General features: G+C 54.5%; 8 protein-coding genes across 8 annotated transcripts; 2 read left to right on the forward strand and 6 right to left on the reverse strand.

Annotated features, from left to right (window-relative positions):
* Window positions 1-2,329: 2,329 nt before the first annotated feature.
* CLAFUR5_03511 (Pyriculol/pyriculariol biosynthesis cluster transcription factor 1) lies at window positions 2,330-4,535 on the forward strand (the record flags this gene model as incomplete). The annotated part of the gene is made up of 2 exons (XM_047902659.1): window positions 2,330-2,655; window positions 2,708-4,535. 2 exons carry the CDS (start codon window positions 2,330-2,332, stop codon window positions 4,533-4,535), a joined length of 2,154 nt encoding a protein of 717 aa, XP_047758570.1.
* Window positions 4,536-5,893: 1,358 nt separating this feature from the next.
* CLAFUR5_03512 (uncharacterized protein) lies at window positions 5,894-7,354 on the forward strand (the record flags this gene model as incomplete). The annotated part of the gene is made up of 3 exons (XM_047902660.1): window positions 5,894-6,271; window positions 6,386-6,886; window positions 6,941-7,354. 3 exons carry the CDS (start codon window positions 5,894-5,896, stop codon window positions 7,352-7,354), a joined length of 1,293 nt encoding a protein of 430 aa, XP_047758573.1.
* Window positions 7,355-7,394: 40 nt separating this feature from the next.
* On the reverse strand, window positions 7,395-8,129 carry CLAFUR5_03513 (uncharacterized protein; the record flags this gene model as incomplete). The annotated part of the gene is made up of 1 exon (XM_047902661.1): window positions 7,395-8,129. The coding sequence occupies one exon, from the start codon at window positions 8,127-8,129 to the stop codon at window positions 7,395-7,397; it is 735 nt and encodes a 244-aa protein (XP_047758572.1).
* Window positions 8,130-8,619: 490 nt separating this feature from the next.
* Window positions 8,620-10,583, reverse strand: CLAFUR5_03514 (uncharacterized protein; the record flags this gene model as incomplete). Its single annotated transcript, XM_047902662.1, has 2 exons — window positions 8,620-10,290; window positions 10,341-10,583. 2 exons carry the CDS (start codon window positions 10,581-10,583, stop codon window positions 8,620-8,622), a joined length of 1,914 nt encoding a protein of 637 aa, XP_047758575.1.
* Window positions 10,584-12,167: 1,584 nt separating this feature from the next.
* Window positions 12,168-13,586, reverse strand: CLAFUR5_03515 (uncharacterized protein; the record flags this gene model as incomplete). Its single annotated transcript, XM_047902663.1, has 4 exons — window positions 12,168-13,122; window positions 13,176-13,265; window positions 13,320-13,427; window positions 13,480-13,586. 4 exons carry the CDS (start codon window positions 13,584-13,586, stop codon window positions 12,168-12,170), a joined length of 1,260 nt encoding a protein of 419 aa, XP_047758574.1.
* Window positions 13,587-14,029: 443 nt separating this feature from the next.
* On the reverse strand, window positions 14,030-18,000 carry CLAFUR5_03516 (Endoplasmic reticulum transmembrane helix translocase; the record flags this gene model as incomplete). Its single annotated transcript, XM_047902664.1, has 2 exons — window positions 14,030-14,635; window positions 14,686-18,000. The coding sequence occupies 2 exons, from the start codon at window positions 17,998-18,000 to the stop codon at window positions 14,030-14,032; spliced, it is 3,921 nt and encodes a 1,306-aa protein (XP_047758577.1).
* A 591-nt stretch (window positions 18,001-18,591) lies between these two features.
* Window positions 18,592-20,977, reverse strand: CLAFUR5_03517 (Cullin-1; the record flags this gene model as incomplete). Its single annotated transcript, XM_047902665.1, has 2 exons — window positions 18,592-18,780; window positions 18,839-20,977. 2 exons carry the CDS (start codon window positions 20,975-20,977, stop codon window positions 18,592-18,594), a joined length of 2,328 nt encoding a protein of 775 aa, XP_047758576.1.
* A 684-nt stretch (window positions 20,978-21,661) lies between these two features.
* On the reverse strand, window positions 21,662-22,576 carry CLAFUR5_03518 (Mitochondrial intermembrane space import and assembly protein 40; the record flags this gene model as incomplete). The annotated part of the gene is made up of 2 exons (XM_047902666.1): window positions 21,662-22,335; window positions 22,384-22,576. The coding sequence occupies 2 exons, from the start codon at window positions 22,574-22,576 to the stop codon at window positions 21,662-21,664; spliced, it is 867 nt and encodes a 288-aa protein (XP_047758579.1).
* Between the last annotated feature and the right edge of the window lie 14 nt (window positions 22,577-22,590).

The raw sequence follows: 22,590 nt of genomic DNA on the forward strand, positions 1-22,590 counted from the left end.
GATCCCTGGACCGATCAACAATAGAATGTTCCTTATACACGCGTGGCGTGTCTCCACATGATGTCAACCGTCGCATTGCGCGTTTGCAACACCTCTTAACGGCCACCATGCCGCGATATGCGCAATTCTGCTGCCTTTGGAGTGCAGTGAACATCGATTCATGTGCGTCGGCGCAGTCAGCATCTGCAGGTACAATCGCACCGCGCTCACGTGAGGCACTACTGTCTCACCTTGGACCAGCAGCGAAGCTTAATACACCAAGTTGCGGCGACACGGAGAGCACGGCTGTTCCTGGCGCTAGGAATCCTGTCGATCCTCCGGCATTCGGCTGACCACTGAGGTGCTGTCCTGCAACCTGCAACATAGCTCTTGCTGCTGTGCGCTTGGCTGAACCACACGGCCAACAGATCGGTGGAGGCGTGCGCTCACCTGGCGTCAGCTCGCTCGCTTTGACGCGTATAAGACGTGCTCTGCAACGAGACGCGCTAGAAACAGCCTCGCAAACATGATCTGCTGTGACTGGTGGTGTGGCTTTAGACTCTCGATGTTGTGTTCGTACTTGCCTATCGTGGCCAAGTCTTCTTCAGGCTGAGGGTGAGGGCAGTCGCCGTTAGGCCTGTCTCACGGGCTCAAACGGCGGACGGCGGCGCTTGTTTTCAGCAGACGAGGGGCTGCTGTTTTTCGCTGGGCCTTTGTACCCTGTCTGCGATCGGGTGATGTAGCGTGGTCCGCTGCCCGCGACAGACACTCGGGACAGTCCGCATCGCACAGCAGCAACACAGTTGCAGCTTAGGCTTTAACGAATAGGAGCAACCCTGGCGTGCCTGGCAGCCATCGTCGAGACGTCTTCCTGCCGGCTCTAGGAGTCGAAACTCTGTCCCAAAGTCTTGTGCGTTTAGTGCAGCTGGTGGACTGGACGTACCTCTAGACCACGACATTCCGGACGGCTGTCTTTCGTGGCGCTGCGGGCTCTGACTTGTGGCCCCTCCCAAGCTTTTGCAACGCGCGCAGACGCGATGCGACGATCGGTGCTGTGTGCCGGCCGACTGCGTGCTCAAAACGCTGTCAGCGCAGGGCCAGCGCCGCGGACGCGATGCCTCCGTGGTGCAGAGCAGACCCGAGCATGATGCTCGTTTAAGGAGGCTGCCGGGCCAGCATCAACAACACAACACAGCACGGCGACCCCCGTCCGCGGACCAGGACGGCCAACAGCTCACGGGCCACGCTGCTGCAGCCTGCAGCAGGATGTGTTGTCGCGCTGGCTGGCACCAGGATGCGGGCGGGCGTGGCAGCGAATCGGAGGATAGTGTTGTGTCGCAGTTGGGGGGGGGGGGCTCCAGGGTCTGCCTGTGTGTGGCCTCGACGCGCTTCTCATAGCGCAGCGCACGCGCCGCAACCGGGCGTCCCGATCAGGTCTCGCAGACTCGCAGGTGGTGGCTAGCTGGCTAGCGCGCTTTGGGAGCCGCAGCGTGCTTGACTGCTTGGAAGTCGGAGACTCAGACTACTACTCGCAGCGATTCAAGGGGGTTGCCGCTGATGCTGCAGTGCCAGCAGAGGGAGCCGGCCGACCAGTCCCAGCGCCAGAAACAGCGGCCAGCGGCCAGCGGTGGACCTTTTACTAGCTAGCTAGTACACTGTACTGCTGCATGGCCCGAGTGTCTGCCCTTCTCTTCTCCTCTCTTCCCGTCCCGTCTGTTTAGTGTCGTCTCGTCTCGTCTCGTCTCTCTGCCTGCACCTGCACCTCTGCTGTCCGGCAGCGAGCGAGCGAGATTGCTTCACCCACCGCCCGCCGTCATCCTCTAATCGTTCCTCTACTACTCACTATCGTCACTCTCTCCACCACCCTTTACTCTTGCGTCTCGTTATCGTCGTTGCGCACTGCTACCCTCGATTCGACGCCGGCATCATCACTCCTTCTGATGCCCAGTCGTCAGCCTTTCCTTTGAACAGCACTGCTATCTTCTTTGACACGACCCTCACGACCGCCGTCACTCTTTCCGGCGCCGACTCGTTCATTGGACCGCTCATTACTTTCTTTATCCAATACCAGCGCGCAGCACTCAGCATAATCGCCCGAACATCGACTACACCGCCCGCACACGTCGCAACTCCCGCCAGTGGCCCTATTTTCACCCTCCGCCTGGCCGCCGGAAACCTGTGGACAGCACAGCATCCCTTACTTACCTTGGCCGATTCAGCTGGTCTTCCATACACCGGCCCATCGCCTCTCACGAACTGGTCCACGACCTCGACATCAATTGTCTAGTACACTTGCGGCTGCGCCACGATCAACGACATCTCCTTACTGTATCATACTCCGACAGCCGTAATGGCCGAAGTCATGCAGCCTCAGGCTGTACACACCCCACTCATGGACTCGAAGCCCAAGATGGGACAACAATCGCCCACCACACCCACCAGCGCCAGTGCAAGCGTCAATTCGAGTCAGAATAACGCCTCGCGTCGGCCGCCCAGGAAGAGCACTCTCACCCAACAGCAGAAGAACCAGAAGCGTCAACGAGCCACTCAGGACCAGCTCATGACTTTGGAGGTGGAGTTCAACAAGAACCCGACGCCTACCGCCCTTGTGAGAGAGCGGATAGCGTCAGAGATCAACATGACGGAGCGATCGGTACAGATCTGGTTCCAAAACAGGCAGGTCCAGATATAATGGTCATCGCCTATCGCCATGCTAATTCCCTTCTAGACGCGCGAAGATAAAGAACATCGCCAAGCGAAGCATCGAGAGCGGCGAAGACTGCGACAGCATCCCCGAATCGATGCGTCAGTATCTGGCAATGCAGGCATATGGACCAGGCAAAGGGCTCCCCGCTACCATGCTCGGTCGAGGTGGCCCTGGCTTTGGTCCATACGGCGGTGGCACTCTTTGCCTCAACACCGACACAACGTCTGGCAAAGTCGTCATTCAGCACTTCCACTGCCGGTCACTATCAATCGGTACATGGCGCCGCGTTGGGCAGAGCACGATGGATCTGGTCATCTTCTATTCTCCCGACAAGGCATGCGTCACATACTACATCAACAACGACTCTGCGGGCTACAAGATCGAATATCCTTTTGCATGGATCAAGAACATCACACTCGAGCAGGGCGATGTGCTGGCACCGGCCGAGGGCGCCTCACAGCGATCAGGTGGTCTAGTCATTGAGTTGACTCGTCCCCCAAAGTTCTACATGGACAGCTCTGGGAGCGGTGGCTTCTACGAGTGCGGTGACTTCACAGAGGACCAGCAAGCTAGCCAGGTCCTCGTCCATCAGTTGGGTGGTCCTTCCAAGGTGCTGAGCGGCCAATTGGCCAAGCTCGTATCTCTTGAGGCATACCAGAACCGACACAACATGATGTTCGACCCAAGCCAGTTTGCAGTATCCGCTCCAGTTTCACCGATCGGCCATAGGCCTGCCAGCCAACCGAACCACATGATGCATCCTCACACTGGCATGTCTCTCTATTCACCACAGGACATGGGAGCAGGCTTGATGGGTCCTCCAGGCCCTCGAGGACACAAGCGACAACGTAGCCGATCCGTTCCAACTGCGGTCGATTTCAACATGCTGCGACAGGGACCAATGCCATCCTTCCTCATCCAGCACGAAGGTCAACCTCCACAAGCGCCAATGCAAGATCCGAACATCTTCGCTCCGATTCCACATCATGGTGCTCCCGACGGCTTCGTTCCTGGTCCCGCTGGCCCACATCTTAGCATCGATACTTCGCAGGGCTTCAACATGGGTCTGCAATTCAACGGCTCCTTATCAGCCACCACGGCCAATTCGCCTAGCGAGTATGGCACGCCTGGATTCTTCACTGCAGGTCCTTCAGCGGATGGTATGCAACAGCCACATTTCAGTCTCAACAATGGCTACCTGGCTGTTGACGCTGGTAACATGATTGGCACGAGCAACACACCTCTGTCCGCGGTCTCGAGTCACGGAGATCCTGTCATTGCTGATCACTCACCACCACTCAATGGTATGGGCCGTAGCCAAAGCATCGACATTCTCGGCACACCTGGTGAAAGCTCGCAGCTCGGCAGTGACGAAGGCCTGTATCTGTCAGATGCCTTCAACAAGCAGATCGCGCTGCCATTCAGAAGCCCGATGTCCGAGCAGGCGTTCCACTCTCCGATGCCAGACGGCATGTTCAACTTCCAATCTCCTCAGCCTGGATCGGAGTCGCAGGATCACATGAACGGCGCGCCGCAGATGAACTTTCCAAGCCCGCAGCATGCTCAGGACGGCACTGCCTACAACTCACCGCAGCACTCCGGCCAGAGCCATCAGGACAGTGGCGTCGACTTCTCGACGCCGCCTCACGATCAGACTGCCATGTTCAGCGGCCAACAGGATAACACGATGCTGTACCAGGACTCGAAGATGTACTCAAGCCCTGGTCAGATGCAACAGATACCCGACGATCAGCAATTCTACCACCACAACTCTGGCAACGGATACGACATGCAAGCGCAACAGATGTTCGGCTTCGTCGATCCTCACACTCTTGGACAGCAGCAGTAGATGCTGCCCACACTTTGCATCATACAGCTCCACGATAATGAACGCGCCTCGGAAAAGGCCACAAACACGGCCGTTGTCTTGCAAATTGGCGTTCGCGACTTACACTTCGTAATATACCCAATAATTTCGTGTGGATGGTTTTGAAAACTCTTTGGCGGTGTCGTATGTGTCTGGAGATGAAAGAATCTCCTTGTTTTGTTTGGCGGGCCTGATATGAAAATCTCTAATTTTTAGTACCGGCGTTTACAAATGCCGCAGTGCGAGCGTTGGGGAAAATGGTCTGGATGAGGGTGGCCTCTGGATACAAGGAATTATTGGAGACGGCCCTTAGAGGATACCCAAGGCTGAAGCGGTTTGGTGGAAACAACGTTGAGGATGATATTGAACCGGATGGTCATTGGTGGTTTCGCGCAATCAGTAGTCCTACAAGCCAGTAGCGGTCCAGCATGTTCACGTTCCGGTAACGATGAAGGGGGACCAGCACTCAGCTTGGTTGTATGAAAAGACTGCTTGTTCAGCATGTTCACCGCTCCCAGGTCGAGTTGGCCGTTTCCCACCAATGCTCCCAAGCGAGGTCGTGCGCGCCGTGGGACTGGCAAGACACACGACTATACATATTCACTCAGCCAAGCTTGAGAGCTCCGTGACGACCGTGGTAGCTCCAGATGATGAGCAGCAAGCGTAACTTGCATGTACCGAAGGCAAGTCATCGTACGGAACACAATAGCCAAGTCATCCGAAGCTCGAGCCCCTTGCCGGCATCTTCGGCAAGCACTAGCTTGGTCATGCAGCTTGTCTTCTGCTCGCGTGAGCAGGACCTCATCCCGCTGCAAAACACCATCGAGCACGCGACCAGTCAGGTGTTTAATGATCCTGCCTCTCTACGCTCATGGGGTTACTTGTGCTACTGCAGATCACTCTTGACTGTAGACATGGAGCTTTTCCACCGTATGCTCAAGCCTGAGCGAAGAGGAACTTACAGAACCACTGAGGCAGACTGCATTCGACCAAACGATGACCAAGCACTCTATACCATTGACCATCCAGGGTGGGTCTCGACACCAACATCTTCAACCCTTCTTACTGTTGTAGATCCCATACACCACCGGCAGCCCGCGGAAGCAACGCACCGAGTCTTACAGCATCACTGGCATCATGTCGTGTAGGCTTACCACCACCCTCGCCTGTTTCTGCGACATGATAAGGCAAGTCAGCGTACATCATGATCACCGATGGTCGCGTTGTCGCAGATCTCCTTTATCCTTGGTCTGCACTCTTGACAGTCACAGAGCATTCGATCTCGTGAATAGATCTCATCTTGACATCCTCTGCGAACATCCACAACCGCTCTCGGTACCATGGGCATAGGAGCCTTTGCCGAGCCATTCGTGGTCATTTCCCTCCTTGCAATTGGTTGCTATGTCAATCGTGAGACAAGAGATCCTACAACGATGCTGGTCAGCGCGAGTCACAAACGAGACGACAGTCTGGAGTCAGGAGGCTCTAGCCCAAGCTCTGAGGCTGGATTGCTCAGTCCGCTTGACAGACCAATCCACGATGCGGCCGCAAGGACGGACTTCCAAGGTCACCACGTACGAACGATCCAGGTATTTGGATGGCGGAAGGATCTTGTGACGGTCAACACTCGGCAGTTCGCCAGTCGATGGTTCAGTCGTCTGATCGTTCATCGGAAACCGTTTATTGTTGAGGTTCTGTATTGGGCTTTGATATATTGGGTGAGTGCTATGGACGTGGTGCTCGACGCTATTCCGATCTGGACAACATTGCTCGGGCCCTCCAATGCACATCAGCGTAGTCGATGACCAAGATTAAGTACTGACTTCCTTTAGGTCTACCAACTCGCCCGCGCGTTCTCAGCATATACCCTGGTCGAGGAAACAGTAGACGTGGCTCGTCGGCATGCGCTCCAAGTCATTCACCTCGAGCAAACCCTCGGCATCTTCTGGGAGCCAGCCATTCAGCAATTCTTCCTGCGATATCCCACCTTGATGCACTGGATCAATCGTACATACAGCTTCGTACACATCCCCGCCACCATCACCTATCTGATCTGGCTCTACTACCTCACCATCACTGTGAATCGTACTTCCTACGCCGAGACACGCGAGCGTAGTCCGGCAGGACCAGTCCTATATCAGGCTCGACGACGTATGATGGCGATGTGCAACTTGATAGCATTTGTCGTGTTCACGGCGTGGCCTTGCATGCCGCCTCGGCTGCTCAGTGATCCTAGCTACGAAGGAGACGATGCTCAGGAAGCCAAGTCGTTTGGCTTTGTCGATACTGTCCATAGCGCGGAGGGCGAAAGTAGCGTGTGGACTAAGAACAAGGTAAGCCTTACCTCTTGGAGATAATGCAAACATAAGTTCTTACATGGCGTGCAGTTCTGCAATCAATATGCCGCCATGCCGTCGCTCCACTTCGGCTACTCTCTCCTCATCGGCTTGACCATAGCGTTCTTGCCGCTGGCATCTGACAACCGACGCAGAATTGGGACGATGTATGGACTCCGTGTGCCTTCGCTCAGCTTGAAGCGCATCGTGTGCCTTGCTGTCGGTTTTGGGTATCCTGCGTTAATCCTCACCGCCATCGTGGCGACCGCGAACCACTTTATTCTCGACGCAGTTGCTGGTGCCATGGTATGTGGTCTCGCTTGGAACGCAGAGCCTTTGACGTTGAACTTGTTGCCCCTGGAAGATCTGTTCTTCTGGTGTATCAGAACACACAAACCAAGTGTGGACGTGGAACCGATGCTCAGCCTGGAGGAGAAGCTTGGTGACAGGAGATCACCGACCTGACGATAGTAATGCTCTTAGCATACAGCAAACCCCAAAGATTTCATAGCGGTTGGTCAAGACCTTGCGGCAAGCCTTCCTTCGGTGCACCTCCATTGATTCTCTCACCACTAACCCAAGCATCCCATCCCGGCACACCCGCTACATAGGCCTCGTTGTAAGCCGCGAACTCAGTATCAACAGGACTCATCATGCAGTGTTCCAGCCATTTTGCATACCTTCCATCTCCTACACTTCCCTGCACAATCACCTTCCCCACCCCACGCACACCTTCGAACAGCTTCAAGTTCGTAAAGTCGCAGCTTCCATACATTGCCTGAAAGACTTCCAGCTCCAACACATCAATCCCAGTAAAGCTCTCCGTAGCCTGTCCATTCGAGAACCTTGCATCTATATCCAGTCGAACATGTATATGATATCGTCGAATGTACGGCAGCATCCGCGGATGCTTCACCGGAGGCAGACTGACTCTGGTGGGCCGCCTGATCAATAGAAACGACGGCAACGCGCTCAGCAGACTGGGATGTGCCAGGAAGGTATTCTCGCCGTATAGTATGGGCGTCCCCTCATTCCAAGCTTGTTTACAAGTGCGCAACACATTCGCACAGAATCGATCGCCGTTGTCGCTGATGCGTCGTGAGCAGTCTTTCTGGACTAGGAGGAGCTCCCAGATTGCGACTCGGAGCTCTGCTGGGAGACTGAGGATGCGGCAGGTGGGTTGTGGTGCTATGGCGTTGAGCTCTGGGGAGGGATGCTCTTTGCGGAGGAGGACGATCATGGTTGGAGTGTGGTATGGAGATGGGAGAGAGATGTGCTACGGGGTCGTCGTGTGATGGGAGGTTGAAACTAAAGCTATGGTAGCATTTCATGATCAGGTCATTGAGATCGTGCGATAGACTAAGCTCGGGCCGAGATGTTTCCTGCTCGCTGCCATACTATATCGAGCAGGACGACATACAGCACTATGCAGCCCTCTAGAAGGTTAGATCGTATTGCTGGAAGATGTTTTAGGAGAAAGAAATCTAGTAAATGAGCCGGTAGCTTTCGAGAGAAACAAGTGCGGATGTGCTAACAGCAGGCGTTGCATGGTGTGATTAGTTGCATGTACTCATGTATGTCCAAGTATATATGTGTCAATGTCCTGCTACTACTGATCCACCAAAGTATACAATGCTGATGAAACAATGTGGTATATTCTCACTAGACGATCAATCATGAATGCGGTCAGTCTTATACCAAGTCGTGAGATCTTGATATGCTCATTCGTGTCATCGTTCCAGAACGTGACCGTTGGTCTGAGGTATCGCTTGTGTGCCATTATTGGCGTGTTCCTGGAAATCGATCGGGAACGGGAACTCTCCAAGCACATCGTGAGGCAGCTGGAAGGCGTCAAGAGGTGTGTGCATGCCGAGCGAGTTGGTGGAGCGCAACGTGGGCGGCTGGGCGCCAGATGTGCCATTTGGGTAGATCGAAGTGCCATTGGCACCGAGACCTCCGGCCAAATCACCGATATTGGCTTGGCCGCTGTTGAATGCCTCAAGCTCTCGGCGCTGGCCTGACATGAAATGATCAATGATCTGTATTCTTTCTCGGATCTCTTTGCTTGCGCCTGCGGTTGGTTGAAGGGTCGATTCCAAACCCTCGAGAAGATCAGCCAGTCCACCTAACGATCCTCGGACGCGGTCATAAGAATCGAGATTCAGTTCGCCGTGCATCAATGTTGACAGAATCTTACCAATCGCGCCCAAATGATGCACGAGAGGCGTCGATATTGCGCGAAGATAATGACCCTGTATGCTGCGGAATGCATTGATGACGTGGTCCACGACGTCGCATTTCCTCCATAGATCCAATTGAGGGCTGCACTCACAGAGCGCAATCCGGACCAACTGAATCGTCGCTTGTATGTTCGCCGCTTGGAATCCAAAAATATCGTGGTTCATGTCGCCTGTCACGGCCATGCTGTACTCCTTGAAGCGGTCCGGTAGCTCGTCGTAGAGTCCATGGACACTATGCATCACATGCGTATCCGGTATAGCGTCAGAGACAGTCAAACGCGCAACATCTAATCGATCCCCTCTGGCCTGATTGTTGCGCCTGAGCCGTCCAACCGTGTGTTCTAGTACACGATAAAGATCTGTGGTGAAGTTCCATCCTCGCAGCCAATTCTGGTTGTTGGTCGGTGATTCAAAACCAGAAAGGAGTTCCTCGTCAGTAGACTCGACCGGGTAGCGCACATTTGAGTGACTTTCCTGTGATTTGAGTATCGTGTTGAACACGATCGAGGTGTAGACATCCCATGAGTACATTGCCCAGAACAGTCGCCGACGCTCCTCTTTCTCTATCAATGTGATGTTCTCTGGCCATTGACTTTCATCGTGGAAACGCTGTATCGCACTGAGGGTGTGATAATGTCCAATGTACTGGTGCATAGTAGGGATCTGCCCGTACTGAATGCTGGTGATTGCTAGGAGTGCGCAGGCTCGCATGTAGCCTAGTCCTTGCGCCGTGCCGATGTCCTTGGGAATCGTGTCCTGAGCAGCCGAGAAGAACATCTCGGTGATGCCGCCCAAGTTCTCCTCAAAATGATATCGACCTTCGATAGCACCGTCGCGCACTCGTGCAGCCGCAAGTGCGCAAGCAGACATGATCGAAGCAAAGAAACCGCGGTCTTTCAAGTAGTCCAGATTGTGTAGCCGACTCCGTAAGGTTGGTCCGTGGAAAAAGGGGAACAGCGGATAGACAACTTCCATATAGACATCCATGAGACGTTCGATGGTGGACTGGCTAGCCATAGCAAAGTATCGCCAGGCCGTGTTGAGAGAGTCTTGAGGCATGCCTTCACGCATGACTTGATGTAATCCATGGTGGTCGGTCGACCCATTGCCATTGGAGAAAGTGGGACTACGGCCTTCTACTTTGATGCTTGGAGAAGTGGGCTGCAACTGGTAAGCAAGACGAGTGTAAAACACCGACACTGAGCACGTACCGAGACACCTTGCTGCTGCGCAGGCTGAAGGTTGGGAGGTGCACCATTCTGTCCAGACTGGTTGCGCCTTCGCCTCGAGGGACGCTTGTAGGTGCAGTCCACGGCGAAGTCATAGCAGTTTTGGCATTGGTGCTGAGGATTTTCGGTACTCGGCCGGCATCGTATGCTGCGTCGATGGCACAGATCGCAAGCCTGCGATATTCGTTGCAGTTTCTTTGGCCGTTCGGGTGGTAGGTTAGGCATCTCGAGTAAACATTCGCCAGGACCCAGGTCCGCAGGATACCTGGTAGGCTGGTAACCGGGTAATTGGCACTCTGTGACACTTCTGTCCGACTTTGTTTACAGTGTTATGTTACCAGTGTAACACCTGATGGCAGTATGCAACCGTCTAGCAAGCGCGCAGTACAAGGCTACGCGCCGACGGTGAAGTACAACGCTTTTCGGAGGCGCGAGCGCTCTCGACGGAGATGCTCTGCGGCGCTTGGCAGGTGGCGACACGCTGGTCTGCTTGTTGGCCGGAGGTTGAGCGGGATGCATCGAGATTATCGAGCACTTGCAGATTCCCCCAGAGAGTCGAACTCAAATAACGACAGCGCTGACGCTAAGCACGGCACAGCGGACCTTTCTCTGCGATTCGCGATATCTCTGAGCAGCGGAAAGGAGGCTGGGAGTACGAGACAAACAGTTCTGAGCACAAGAGAAAAATCTGCAGATCTCTCCTCAACAGTCAGCCGCTCCGACTTGTCCGGCTGCCATGCAATGAGGCATGGATGACTGGACGACTCTCCAGACGACTGGATGGTGGGCTTGACCACTTGACGGGATTGAGCTTTCGTAGTAAACAAAAATGGTGTCGCGGCTGTGTCCAATGGCACGACACAGCAAAGGTAGGAGCTACCACCGAGCTGGGCGCACCGCGCACACGAGTCGAGGCTTGCACAGCGCCGCTCACGTCACTCTGCTGCGAGTGCCTGGCTAGATAGTAGAAGCAGTGCGCAACAGCTGGCCGTGTCTCATTGGGCCAGCAGATCGTCATGCAGCACCACAACGCACACTGCGCATTGTGCCATCCCAAACAAGCAGGCGAGAATCTCAAACCTACATGTACCGCAGGAGCCGACCCTCCGCATCTTCGTCACCAGACTTTCGAGCGGGCTTTCACACATCCTGCGGGATCAGCGCCCGATCGAGATCCAAAGCTCCGACACGTGCTTGTGATTCCAAAAGCCATCGCCGTATCGTACAAGTCCAGTGACATGCCCATGGACGATGTTCTCCTCATCGGCTTGCGTGTTGGCATTCGCACTTCCTGGTGCAGGGAGGAGGCTCGCTGCGCCCCTACTCTTTCCGGGCATGACAGCAGCCACGCCGCTGGTCCGCGGGTCTGGACTTCACCGTGTACTGCAGGTTTTGTCTGACAGACCGCAGGTATCGTGAAGGTACACGATGGTCGCTGCAGATGCAACGTTGTCGTCGAAACGCTCTTGACGCTGTAGAAAGAGGAAGAAAGCGTGAAGTGGACAACAGTGAGACTTTGCTGAAGTGCAAGGCGTGTGCCAATGGCCCGATGAACAACCGATAAGGTATGCATGGGCGAGCCACACTATCGGGTCGTACGTGTATAACATACATGTACCAGTGAAGAGTGTCGGACATGATAGCCTTTGGGCATGGAATACATTGAACAAAACAAATGTACGTCTGTCACAGTGGTCGCCCTCTCAGAGTGTACTGCACATTGTCCTTCCAAGCACCAGCTCAAGACCAGGCAGAACTCAGCTGCAGCCATGCTACAACACCCGTCGTAGCACATCAGCATGAGTGCTCCTAGTAGTAGTGTGGCGCGCCAGGTATGTTGCGACGGCGGTGAGCCTGCTGCTCGGCCTTCTTCTCAGCCCAGAAACGCTTGGACTTGTTCTTCTTGGTACCGTAGTACTCGCGCTTGCCAATCTGGAAATCGTCGCTGACTTCCTCCTTGCGTGTCTCAGGATCAGCGCCCCAATCCAGCGTGACGAAGTTGGTCGGAGCGAAGCTCTTGGCCTCATCAGGTTGCTCTATCTCCCGATTGACCAGCTTCACCACATTCTTGTCCTCGCGGATGAATTGACGGTTCCAGTTTGCGGTGGCTGGAACCAGCAGTCCGTCCCTCGACACGAGCGAGTCGTTACGTGCCTGGGCTTCACCCTCTTCGAACGTCATAGGTTCCTCGAAGCTCATCAGGTCGCCTGATGTAGCCGGCTTGATGACCTTATTCTCCCAACCAGCATAGGCAGGTGCCTCGACTAGCTGGCCATTGCCCTGCACGGCCTTGTTGTGCTTGTCTTGTGCCCATCCATGTTGGCGTGACGGCTGGCTCTTGCCTTGCTTGACGACCTCGAACTCCTGAATTGCCGAAATGCGTACGGTCCCGCCCTTGTCGGCCGCCGGACCTCGAAAGACACGTTCGAACGCGAAGGAGAGGTCGAGAATGGCAGCCACATCCACGAGTGTGATGCCTTCGAGATGCGCCTGGCTGAACGAGCAACCCGTGAACCGAGCGCCTTTGGCAATCAGCTTGACGATGTTGGTGTCTTTGAAATGACACTTGTTGAAGACGACATCATCGAGGACACAATCGTCGAAGAGAGTGCCCTCGTACGAATCGAAAGCGCAGTCGACGAAGCGGACGTTGGAGTAAGTGCTGGTGGAGGTAGCCTTGACAGTGATGCCGCATTGAGGAAAGCGGTGGCGGCGCTTGTGATCGAGGAACTCAATGTCGAGGTCTTCGGCGACATCAGATGGGCTGTCAAAGGTCATCAGCAATCTTGGACGTGTACATGGCGCGGGTGATCTCACCACAGAGGACGGGCGTTTTTCTTGATTTTGTGTGTGGTTGTGCTGCTGGCGGCTATGGTAGTGCTGCCTGCGCTGCCAGCACTGACCGAACTACGGCAATCAATCAGCGGCGAGTATCCGAATGAAGAATATGTGAGGACTCACGTGTTGCTGTTGGTGGTGGTGTCGCCGTCGCTGCCATCTTGAACGCCACCAATTTCGCTGACAGTATCGAGGACTGAGGCCGAGAGGACTGCATGGGTACGTGGAGTACTGTATCTGTCAGCTCTACTCCACGACATGTCATTGCAAACCGCTGACTCACGCTTGAGTGACTGGACTGGACGAGGCGCGTATAGCACTACTGCTACCTGGATACAATGCCGCGATACGTGCGTTGATGGCAGCAAGCTTGGCCGCTGGATCGGCCATTGCGAGTATGCCGGCTGCGATGGGAGATGCAGTAATGAATGACTGGACCAGACGGGACCAAGAAGGGTGATGGTGGTTCACCGGTGGCAAAGCTGGAGGAATTCAGGTGAAGGTGAGGACATCGGCGGTGTTGAGGGAAGAGAGGAGGAAGTTCTGGGAAAGCCCCAGTGCCGTGAAAGCCCAAACGTCACTCGAGATTTCTTCAGGCAACCATGACAACCACCGCGCTCGAGCCAAGAGCAAACGCTGCAACACACAGGCAGGACCACCAAACCCCCACAACTTCTGATAAACATTGCATACAGCATCAGCAAGACCACGATAGCAATGCAGCAGATAAGCCACGGCAGGTCATCACCAGGGGTACTTCAAACGTCTCTGGCAAGAAAGCAGTCTATACTTATCTGTATGGTTCAGTCATTCACACAGCTGTATCAACAACATCACGCCTTCCCAGCAGCTTCCTCCTTAGCTCGATCTGCCGCTTCTTGCTCAGCAGCCAACCTCTTCTGCTCCCTCTCAAGCTGGTCCGGCCTCCTGACCGCGATATCTTTAGGCTTGTAATCGCTAAACAGCGTCTTGAGTACCTTCTCAAAAGTCCAGCATCCAACATAGTCCAACACCATAACTGCCACAAGATGAATCTTGAACTCCGTCTCGAACGGCACAAGCTTCAGCTTCTCGTTGATCTCAGGGATGAACTCGGTGGCACAGGAGAAAGCGACCGACGTAACAAGCACGATGCCCCAGTACATGCCCTTGTTCTCCTTAATGGACTCACGGAAGGGTCTGCCCTGGTAGTTGATGGCGAAGGTCGAGATTTGCTGGATGAGCTGGAGGAGGTAGATGGCAGAGTTCAGCAGTGATGGCTGGAACTCACCCTCAAGGTCGATTTCGCTGCGGTCCTTTTGGGTCTCAAACTTGCGGACGAAGTTTGAGATGTAGATCAGGGTGGCGATGTGGACCGCGAATTGTGCGAGCACAGACGGTATGATGTACCAATTCCAGATGTTGTTCTGTGGGCGCTCTTTGGAGAGTGCCTCGACAGGCTACATCAAGTCAGCAATCAAACCATACATTAGCCACTAGCGATACTCACCTTCGCGCGGGAGATGCTCAAGAAGCAGACACTCATGAGCATTCCACTTATTGTCACTTGTCCATCTCCGAACTTGATGCCATCCAGGTACAGGACGCTCAAACTGTAAGCACTAATCAAGCAGTTCAGCGCCAAGATCTTGTACATCTGGATTGTCGCCACCAAAGTGCATCGTCCTTGTCGGATGATGTTGGGAATGGCAACGACGTTGGCAAGTTTACTGGTAAAGGGCGCGGCGACAGACGCATCGCCAAGCTTGATCGTCGGTGGCTCGTCTGCGTTGAGTTCGTCCTCCAGCATAGACATGGAGAGCTTCTCGGCCATCGAGCTAGCTGCAGCCTGTGCTTTTCCCTTCTTGAGCTCCTGAGGCGACTTGGGCTGTCCGTTGGTTTGTTCGGCTGCCTGGACCGCCGGTGTGTACTTCTCCATGGTACCATTGGCAGTGGCATTCGCCTCAGCTTCCCTCTGTGCCAAGATCTGAGTCTTCGTGGACTGCTCCCGCTCCATAGCCTTGTCGTAGTGTGGATTCTTAGGTCCAGGTGGATAGAGATGAGCGATGTGTGCCGGTACCGGAGGGTCTGGCTGGTTGAACCGCTGCATCATAGCCTTTTGCTTTTCGTAAATCTCCTTCATCTTCGTCTCGCGGAAGTTCTTGCTGATCCTGTCCATGTCCTCCTTAGTGCCGTTCAACAAAGCAACACCAACATGTGCTTGCTTGAGCGCTCCGACATCATTTGTGCCATCTCCAGCCATGAGCGTGGTGTAACCTTGCTCTTTGAGACCGAGCAGGATGTCTTCCTTCTGCTTTGGTGAGACTCTGGCGTACACCCAAGCATGTCGCAGCAGCGAGTGCCACGCCTTCTTGTCTCGGAATTTGGCCAGACCATATCCGGTGACGCAGAGATCCTTGTTCTTGAGTACACCTTCTAGATCGAGGTCCTTTGTAGCATCGACGGGGACATTAGTCTTGTCGTCTACGCTTCGCCATACCAGCTTCTCGCCGCTGTCGTCGTGCTCGGGGGCATCAAGGATGAGAACTTCTCGATCGACAATCTCCACCTGCCGCGCAACATGTACAGCAGTAAGCGGGTTGTCTCCCGTAATCATTACCACACGGTGGCTGCTGTCGTTGAGCATGCGCACTGCCTTGATGGCATCCGGTTTGAGAGGGCATTGCAGAATGAGGAACCCGGCGAAGTGAAGCTGCTGCTCCACGTCTTCGCGCTTAAGGTCGTTGATCTTCTTTGGTGAGAGCTCATCATTTGTGGACAAGTATCTGTAGCCCAGCGCCAGCACACGTGCTCCGTTCCTGCTGAAGAACTTGAAAGTCTCTTCGTACTTGGTCGGAGCGTCGATAAGCATTTTGCGGATGGTCTCAGGCGCGCCCTTGACGCCAACGAAGGTGCCTTTGGACTTCCTACCAGTCTGACGATCAACTGTGACAGCAGTAGCCACGGAGCTTTGTCGCTTGAGGGCAGATGAGAACTGGAAGCGGCGCTTGATCTGAACAGAGTTGCCGCCCCCGACTTTCGGGCTCAAGGTATCGTTCTTGTTGAGCACCCATCCCAGCGACTGCAGAGTAGCTTTTTCCATAGGTTCGCCAACCACGTCACCGTCCTCAAGCTTCACCAGAGCGTGAGCAGTCGCGAGTGTCAAAGCGGTTTCTTGACCAACGTCTGTGACTCTGGTGAGCTGACTTTGTGCGCCATCGGATTCGGTTCGAACGTCATTCCTGCCCAAGAAGAGGCCAGCAATACCGTCAACCACCAGGTCCTCGCCGGTCAGCGTTCCAGTCTTGTCGAAACAAGCGACGTCCACGCGTCCGGCGAATGGTATCCGGAAAGGCTCAGTACAGAAGATGGCGTACTTGCTTAATGCTGCAAGACTTGTGTTGACAGCCAGACTGAGCTCCATGGGAAGCTCTGGTGGTACGACGGATGTGACGATGAGAACACAGTCCAGCAGCAGCTTCGATCGCTTGCGGTCCTGCTTGACGCCCTCCTGCCATACGTACCAAGACGCAACAACAGCGAAGAAAGTCAAGAACAGGATGAACAGGAGGGCTTCGACGTTGTTGGCAGACACACGCTCTGTCGAGTATATCATGGTTCGGACCAGTGCACCCTGGTTGGTCTCAAATCCAGTCTTGATCACGATAGCCAGGGCGCCACCATCTGGAGCTGGTGGCACGCCCGACGAGATCTGAGGTACAGCCTCTGATGATGAGTCCGCCGAGCCATTGCCGCGTTGTACTTGCAAGACCTTTGTACCTCCCCAGAGGAATGCGTTCTTATCCAGACCCTCCGGCTCCAGTCTTGCGTCCGCGGGTCGCAGCTGTACCGAGTCCTTGAGCACAGGCGTACTCTCACCCGACAGCATAGCCTCGTTAACGATGGCACTGCCCTCGGCCAATATCATGTCGCATGCAACTCCCGAGTCTTCCTTGGTTCTGCCCACTGACACCAGATCTCCTGGAAGAAGTGCATCACTCTGTACCTCTGTCCACTTGTTCTGTCGGTATACCCAAACTGCGTACGGCTTGATGCTCATGCCCCGGAACTCCTTCAGGGTTCGCTGACGCTGCCACACAACCGTGGACTCGAAGACCACCAGCATGAACAGTGTAAAGAGTGAGTAGTACCAGTACTCGTCCAGCATCCAGAGTCCAACACAGAAGATCTGGAAGACGAAGAATGGAGCGACCGCATGTTCCTTGAACAGTTCCGTAAATGTCGGTACTGGGATGTCGAAGACATTCTGTCCGTAGTACTGCTGGAACTTCTCAATCTCCGATCCATTTGTCAGACCCTTTGACTGCTGAAACTCCTTGATCAGAGGCTTGGGCTCCTGATCGATGCTGTAAGCCAGTGGCGCGAATGTGCCTTTCTCCTCATTCCACAGAAAGCGCCTCTTCTGGAACAAAAAACTGGTGCTCTCCCTGCCCGCAACTCGCTCTTTCTTGATCTCGCAGATCTCGCTCGCGCCGGCGTTCTCCTGAGGGATGACTTTGATGAGACCCGCATTCTGGACGTCCTTCGCTCGTGTCGCCGTGAAGAGTGCGCGGATGTTGACGTTCCAAAATGTCATGAGCCATAGTAGCGACTGGAGGGTGACGATGCTGCCGGAGAAGACGAAGGTCCACTCCTGGCCGTTGATGTATTTGTCATAGCTCTCCTGCGAAAGATAGAAGCTGAAAAAGGCAGGCCATAAGATCAGGAAGGGCCAGATGTATGTGTGAAGCAGAAGCGGCGTGGGATTGTGCAGACTCGCCGATTTGATCTCAGGCCGGTCGACGAGTGGCGCCCTGGACGACATGGTCAGTCTACGTCGATGCGATGAGACGGATAGTGCCTAGCAGACATACATGTTTGGCAAGGAAAGTATGCGCGCACTTAAAGGCGAGAGAAGCAAGAAAGTCAACGTAGCTTTCTCAGACTCGAGCTGCCACGCGGGAGAGAGCGCGGGCAAGGCTTGTGATTGGCGCACGCGTGGCGATTCTCAGGCACGTGAAGGCGATAGGAAGCGCATGGACATTTTATTGGCCTCGCTGAGAGCTCGGCTCTCGAGTGGAAACATGAGATCAGTGGGCACGGGTTGCAGGATGACTATAGAAGATCACAGGGCAAGACATTGGCACTCTGTTCATGCTTCTCATCGTATCATGCTCTCTATGCTGCTCTACTACGAGCTAGGCTGCATGCTATGCGTATCGACGCTACATGTCTCATCGTCACTCAATGAAAGCGACGCAGTTTGAACGCCTACGCCATGCTAAAGAAGCACACCCACGACCCAATCGTAAAGTCAATATCCGTGCCAACCCGCAGCCGCAGCCGCAGCCTTTGTTGTCATATTTTCGTAACCCTTGCCGCGAACGCCGTAGTTTGATGAAAGAATAGCGTATTCTTAAGCAAGATAGCCAAGTTCATCGGCATCCAGACGCTCGAGGTACTCCTTCTCCAGGAGGATGTCAATGCACTTCTTGATGTCGGCCACCTTGGGCATGAAGCGGCTCTTGATCTGGCCGATCGTCTCCGACACGAGCTGGTTGTGCTTCATCTGCTTGCGAGACTTCATGATGCGCACGATAGCTGACTGAGATAGGAGTTAGTAAGGGTCTATCACTAGCGGAGGAACGATGGCGCAAACTTACCTGCATCAGCATCTTACGGTCCTCTTCAATCGTCTTGTGCGTGTCCTCGGCCTCTTGCTTCTGCTCCGCCTTGATGGCCACGTTGAGATTGACCTTCAGCTTCTTGTTCTTGAAGCCATGGTTGAGCGAGTATGATGTGCCACTCTGTGGCGATGCGCCCTCTGGGCTGGCTGTCAAGACCTTGGCCTTGATCATGATGCCGATGGATGGGTCAAGTGTCTCCTTGGCGAGGGAGGTCATCTCGGAGAACTCATCGTAGCTGACGGTATCGGAATCGTTGAACATGAGCAGGATCGCCATCTGGTAAGTCGAGACCTGGAAGGTGTATGGGACCTTGTTCAACTTCACATAGTTGGCACGGATCTCGCCCTTGCACAGATGCCACAACCAGCTAAGCTTGCGGCCACCGTGCTTCTTGTTGTAGAACGTTGCGAAGCGCTCATACGTTTTGACAATGGCAAGCGGTGGTGCGAATGGTGTACTTGGAGGTTGCAGCGGCCAGAATCCGGTACCCAAGACCTGGTAGTTGGCATCGACATCGTCCTTGCGATCCTCCTTGTCGATATTCTGATTCCGCCAGTCTTCGTACTCGGCATTGAGATCCCTCGATGTCTGGATGTCTTGGTACATACGCTGCAATTTGTTAGTGTACTCGAACCCTGAAGCATCCTTGAGTTTAGAGATCATGGACGTCTCAGCATCAGCCGAAGCGCTGGTGCCGTTGACCAAACGCTTGGCCAAGTGCCGCGAGTAGAACTTCTGAAAGACGTCCTTGTCCTCGATGTACTTGAAAATGGTCATGATGTGATCGAGCATCTTCTCCATATCGTCTTCTTCGGTGGCCTTAGTAGACCGCTTGAGGACGTTATCGGAGTGCTTCGCCAGTAGCTCAGGTGATCGATTCGAGTTCTTCGCGCAGGCCTTGTTGCGGTTGACGTACTCTCTGCAGGCATTGTCAAGCGAGCGAACAAACTCGGACTCCCCGGTGAAGGCATTCTGGACGAGAGCAGCATACTGCGTGTGCACCTCCAGAAGTGCATCGATGTACGCCTTTGGGTCGAGGTTCTCGCCTTGGTCCGCAACCTTCTCAACTGCCTGGTGACCGGCGGTCCGCACATGGGTCTCGAACTTGGCCCGGAGCGGGTCGAGACCTTCTGGAATGCGTGCAAGTAGCTTATACATGCGTGCCATGTCCTCTTCACGATCGTTGTCAAGCAAGATCTGGAACTCGTCGCGGAGAACAGGTGCATGCTTGGCGATCAGCGATTGTTCGCAAGTCTTCATGAGCGGAACCATGATCTCGGGCAGCAGGTATAGTGGCACACGCTCCTTCTCCTCATCCAGTCTCTTCTCAGCCTTCTTCATATAGTCAACCACGGAGTTCTCGGCCAGGAAGGACTGCGATTCTCTGTCGTAGTATGCGGCGGTCGCGTCCAGGTACGGCTTCTCGAAGTACTGGCGGTAGACATCGAGCGTGGTCTTGGTACTGTCTGCTTCGTCGATACCGAGGGAAACGAACGAGTTGACCACCTCTTTGACTTTGCTCTGCTCAATGGTCTCGCCATTCCGCTGCTTCTCGACGAGGCGCAAGACGGCATCCATGACAGCATTCTGTGTTGAGCCAAACATGTCCTCCTTCCATCGTACCAGGTGGAGAGTGTAGATGTCGTAGATATCCTTCTTGCCCTCGTCCATCTCGCGCTTGACCCAGTGGCGGTTCAGATATCGGAAAAGGTGGTTGTTGTACATGCCGGCCTGAGTGTATCGCTTCCACTCCTTGATGTAGAAAGTGAGCAGTGCCTCATCTTGGTGCTCGATCATCTCCTTATGCACTTTTTCCAGATGGCTCTTAAGGTACCCATTGAGCCGGTGGTAAAGGTCTTCTCCGAGTAGGTGTGCGCCACGGTGGGTTGAGTTGAGAGCTTGTCCGGTGCCGACTGCCTTTTGCGCTGTGCAGAAGTTGTGGATGCTGGTGTACAACGACATGTACGTCTTGAGGTCAACGCCGTCCTTCAAGCTGTACATGATCTTCTCGACACCCCACTCGAGGTAGTTCCATGTGCCCACTATGTCGTCTTTGGATGCTGGAAGGGGTGGTGGCTGTCTGCTGGCCGCAGCTGCTGCCGCCTGCATCGACATGGCGGATGCGGACGCGGTGTGTGTGTGGTTGGTGAGGGGAGGTGGAGGTGGATGTCGAGGGTGGAGAGTAGTGTCGCGTTGCAGTCTTAAGGACGAAGAGCTGCGATGACACGTGCGGGCCGCTAGTTAAGGCAGCTGTGCTGAACTTAACCCACTCGAGGAAGCGCCTGAGGCTCGCGCGTTATTACTAGCAGTTAATTATTGTACTGCGGAAGAATGCCCTCAGGGTGGTGTATTCGCGGTGAGTGGTGAGAAGGATGGTGGTGGTGGTTGGAGGGAAGGAGGAAAAGAAGGAAGTGGCGGTTTTGTTGCTTGGAAGAAAGAGGTATCGGGTGTTGTTCGAAGCTTGCGTTGGAGTGAAGAGCCTCAGCCCGCCGAGAATGGTCCGTGGCGGTGCATCAAGCTTTACGGAGTCATTCATTCAGAGGCAACCACGGCGTTCACTACCAGCACCGTGACTTAATGCAATTTGGAGATGACCATTGAATGCACGGTTCACTAGACTTCTCGCGAAGACCGACTGATTGTTAATCAGGCCCATGGTGTTCGGCGTGAATGAATCTGTACAAATATGGTACATCTATGCTACAGTGTAGTGCTTTTACTGTCAATGCCGCCCCAAATGCTACTGTGTCAAGAGCGAAGATGCCGCCGTTCTATGCAAAGTGTCTCGGCTCTTGGTCGTTACTTCGCCGTCGATGCTTCACGGCCATCATGCCACGCCTTTGGCACAACTTGATCTACCTCGTCCTGGGGCCCTGTACTCTGGCTAACTTGATCCTTGGCCGCTCGCACACGCTGTCGATGCTCGGGTTCGTTCGATGGCGTAGCATTTGATGCATTCGCAATCGCCGCTGCTGGGGCTGGCTGCTCTGACACCAGGGTACTAGCCTCCTTTCCTTCTGCGTCGATCTGAGCATCCACCTCCTCCTCGTCGAGCTCCGAACCGTAAATCTCCGGGTGCTCGCGGAAGCAATCTTGCATTGTCTTAAAGTGCTCGATGCAGTCCACGCCCTTGGGCTCTTCTTTCGAGTAGACAAAACAGCTGAAAGCAGCTCTGAACTGCTCGCCACAAGGACCGTGTGCCATCCCGCCCAAGCACGGGCAGTCCCAGTTGATCTCTCCCGTCTCCTCATTGAAGGCGCCCTGTTGATCTGCTTCTTCCTCTAGGGCCTCCGGTCCTCCTGCTGCAACTTGCTCGGCATCTGGTGCTGCACCGTCGGCCACTATCGTCCGCTCAGAAGGCTGTGATTGTTGCTGCGTTGCTCGTGCTCGAGCTCTACGTTTCTCTGCGATCGAGTCGATGTTCTGGTAGGTCTCGGACTCGCTGTGCGTCTCCGGTGGCCCGTTGATTGCATCTGGCACACGATCAGCTCACGCCCCTGTGTTCATCGCATGCTGCGTACATTTTGGCTCTTCTGCGAACACTGTCGCGGTGTTATAGTAGTACACTATGGCGCCAGCCGCAGTCCATCTCACAGCAGAGCCCTTCCAACTCCTTGACGTTGAAGGCGCAGTGCTGGCGAATCGTCTCCCAACTGTTTGTGCTTTTGGTACGGTGCGTGCGGTCGAAGCTGCCCTGAACGCCGGTCGGAACATTGTCAATGCCGTTA

Source organism: Fulvia fulva, chromosome 2, assembly GCF_020509005.1.
Source record: "Fulvia fulva chromosome 2, complete sequence".
Lineage (NCBI taxonomy): Eukaryota > Fungi > Ascomycota > Dothideomycetes > Mycosphaerellales > Mycosphaerellaceae > Fulvia > Fulvia fulva.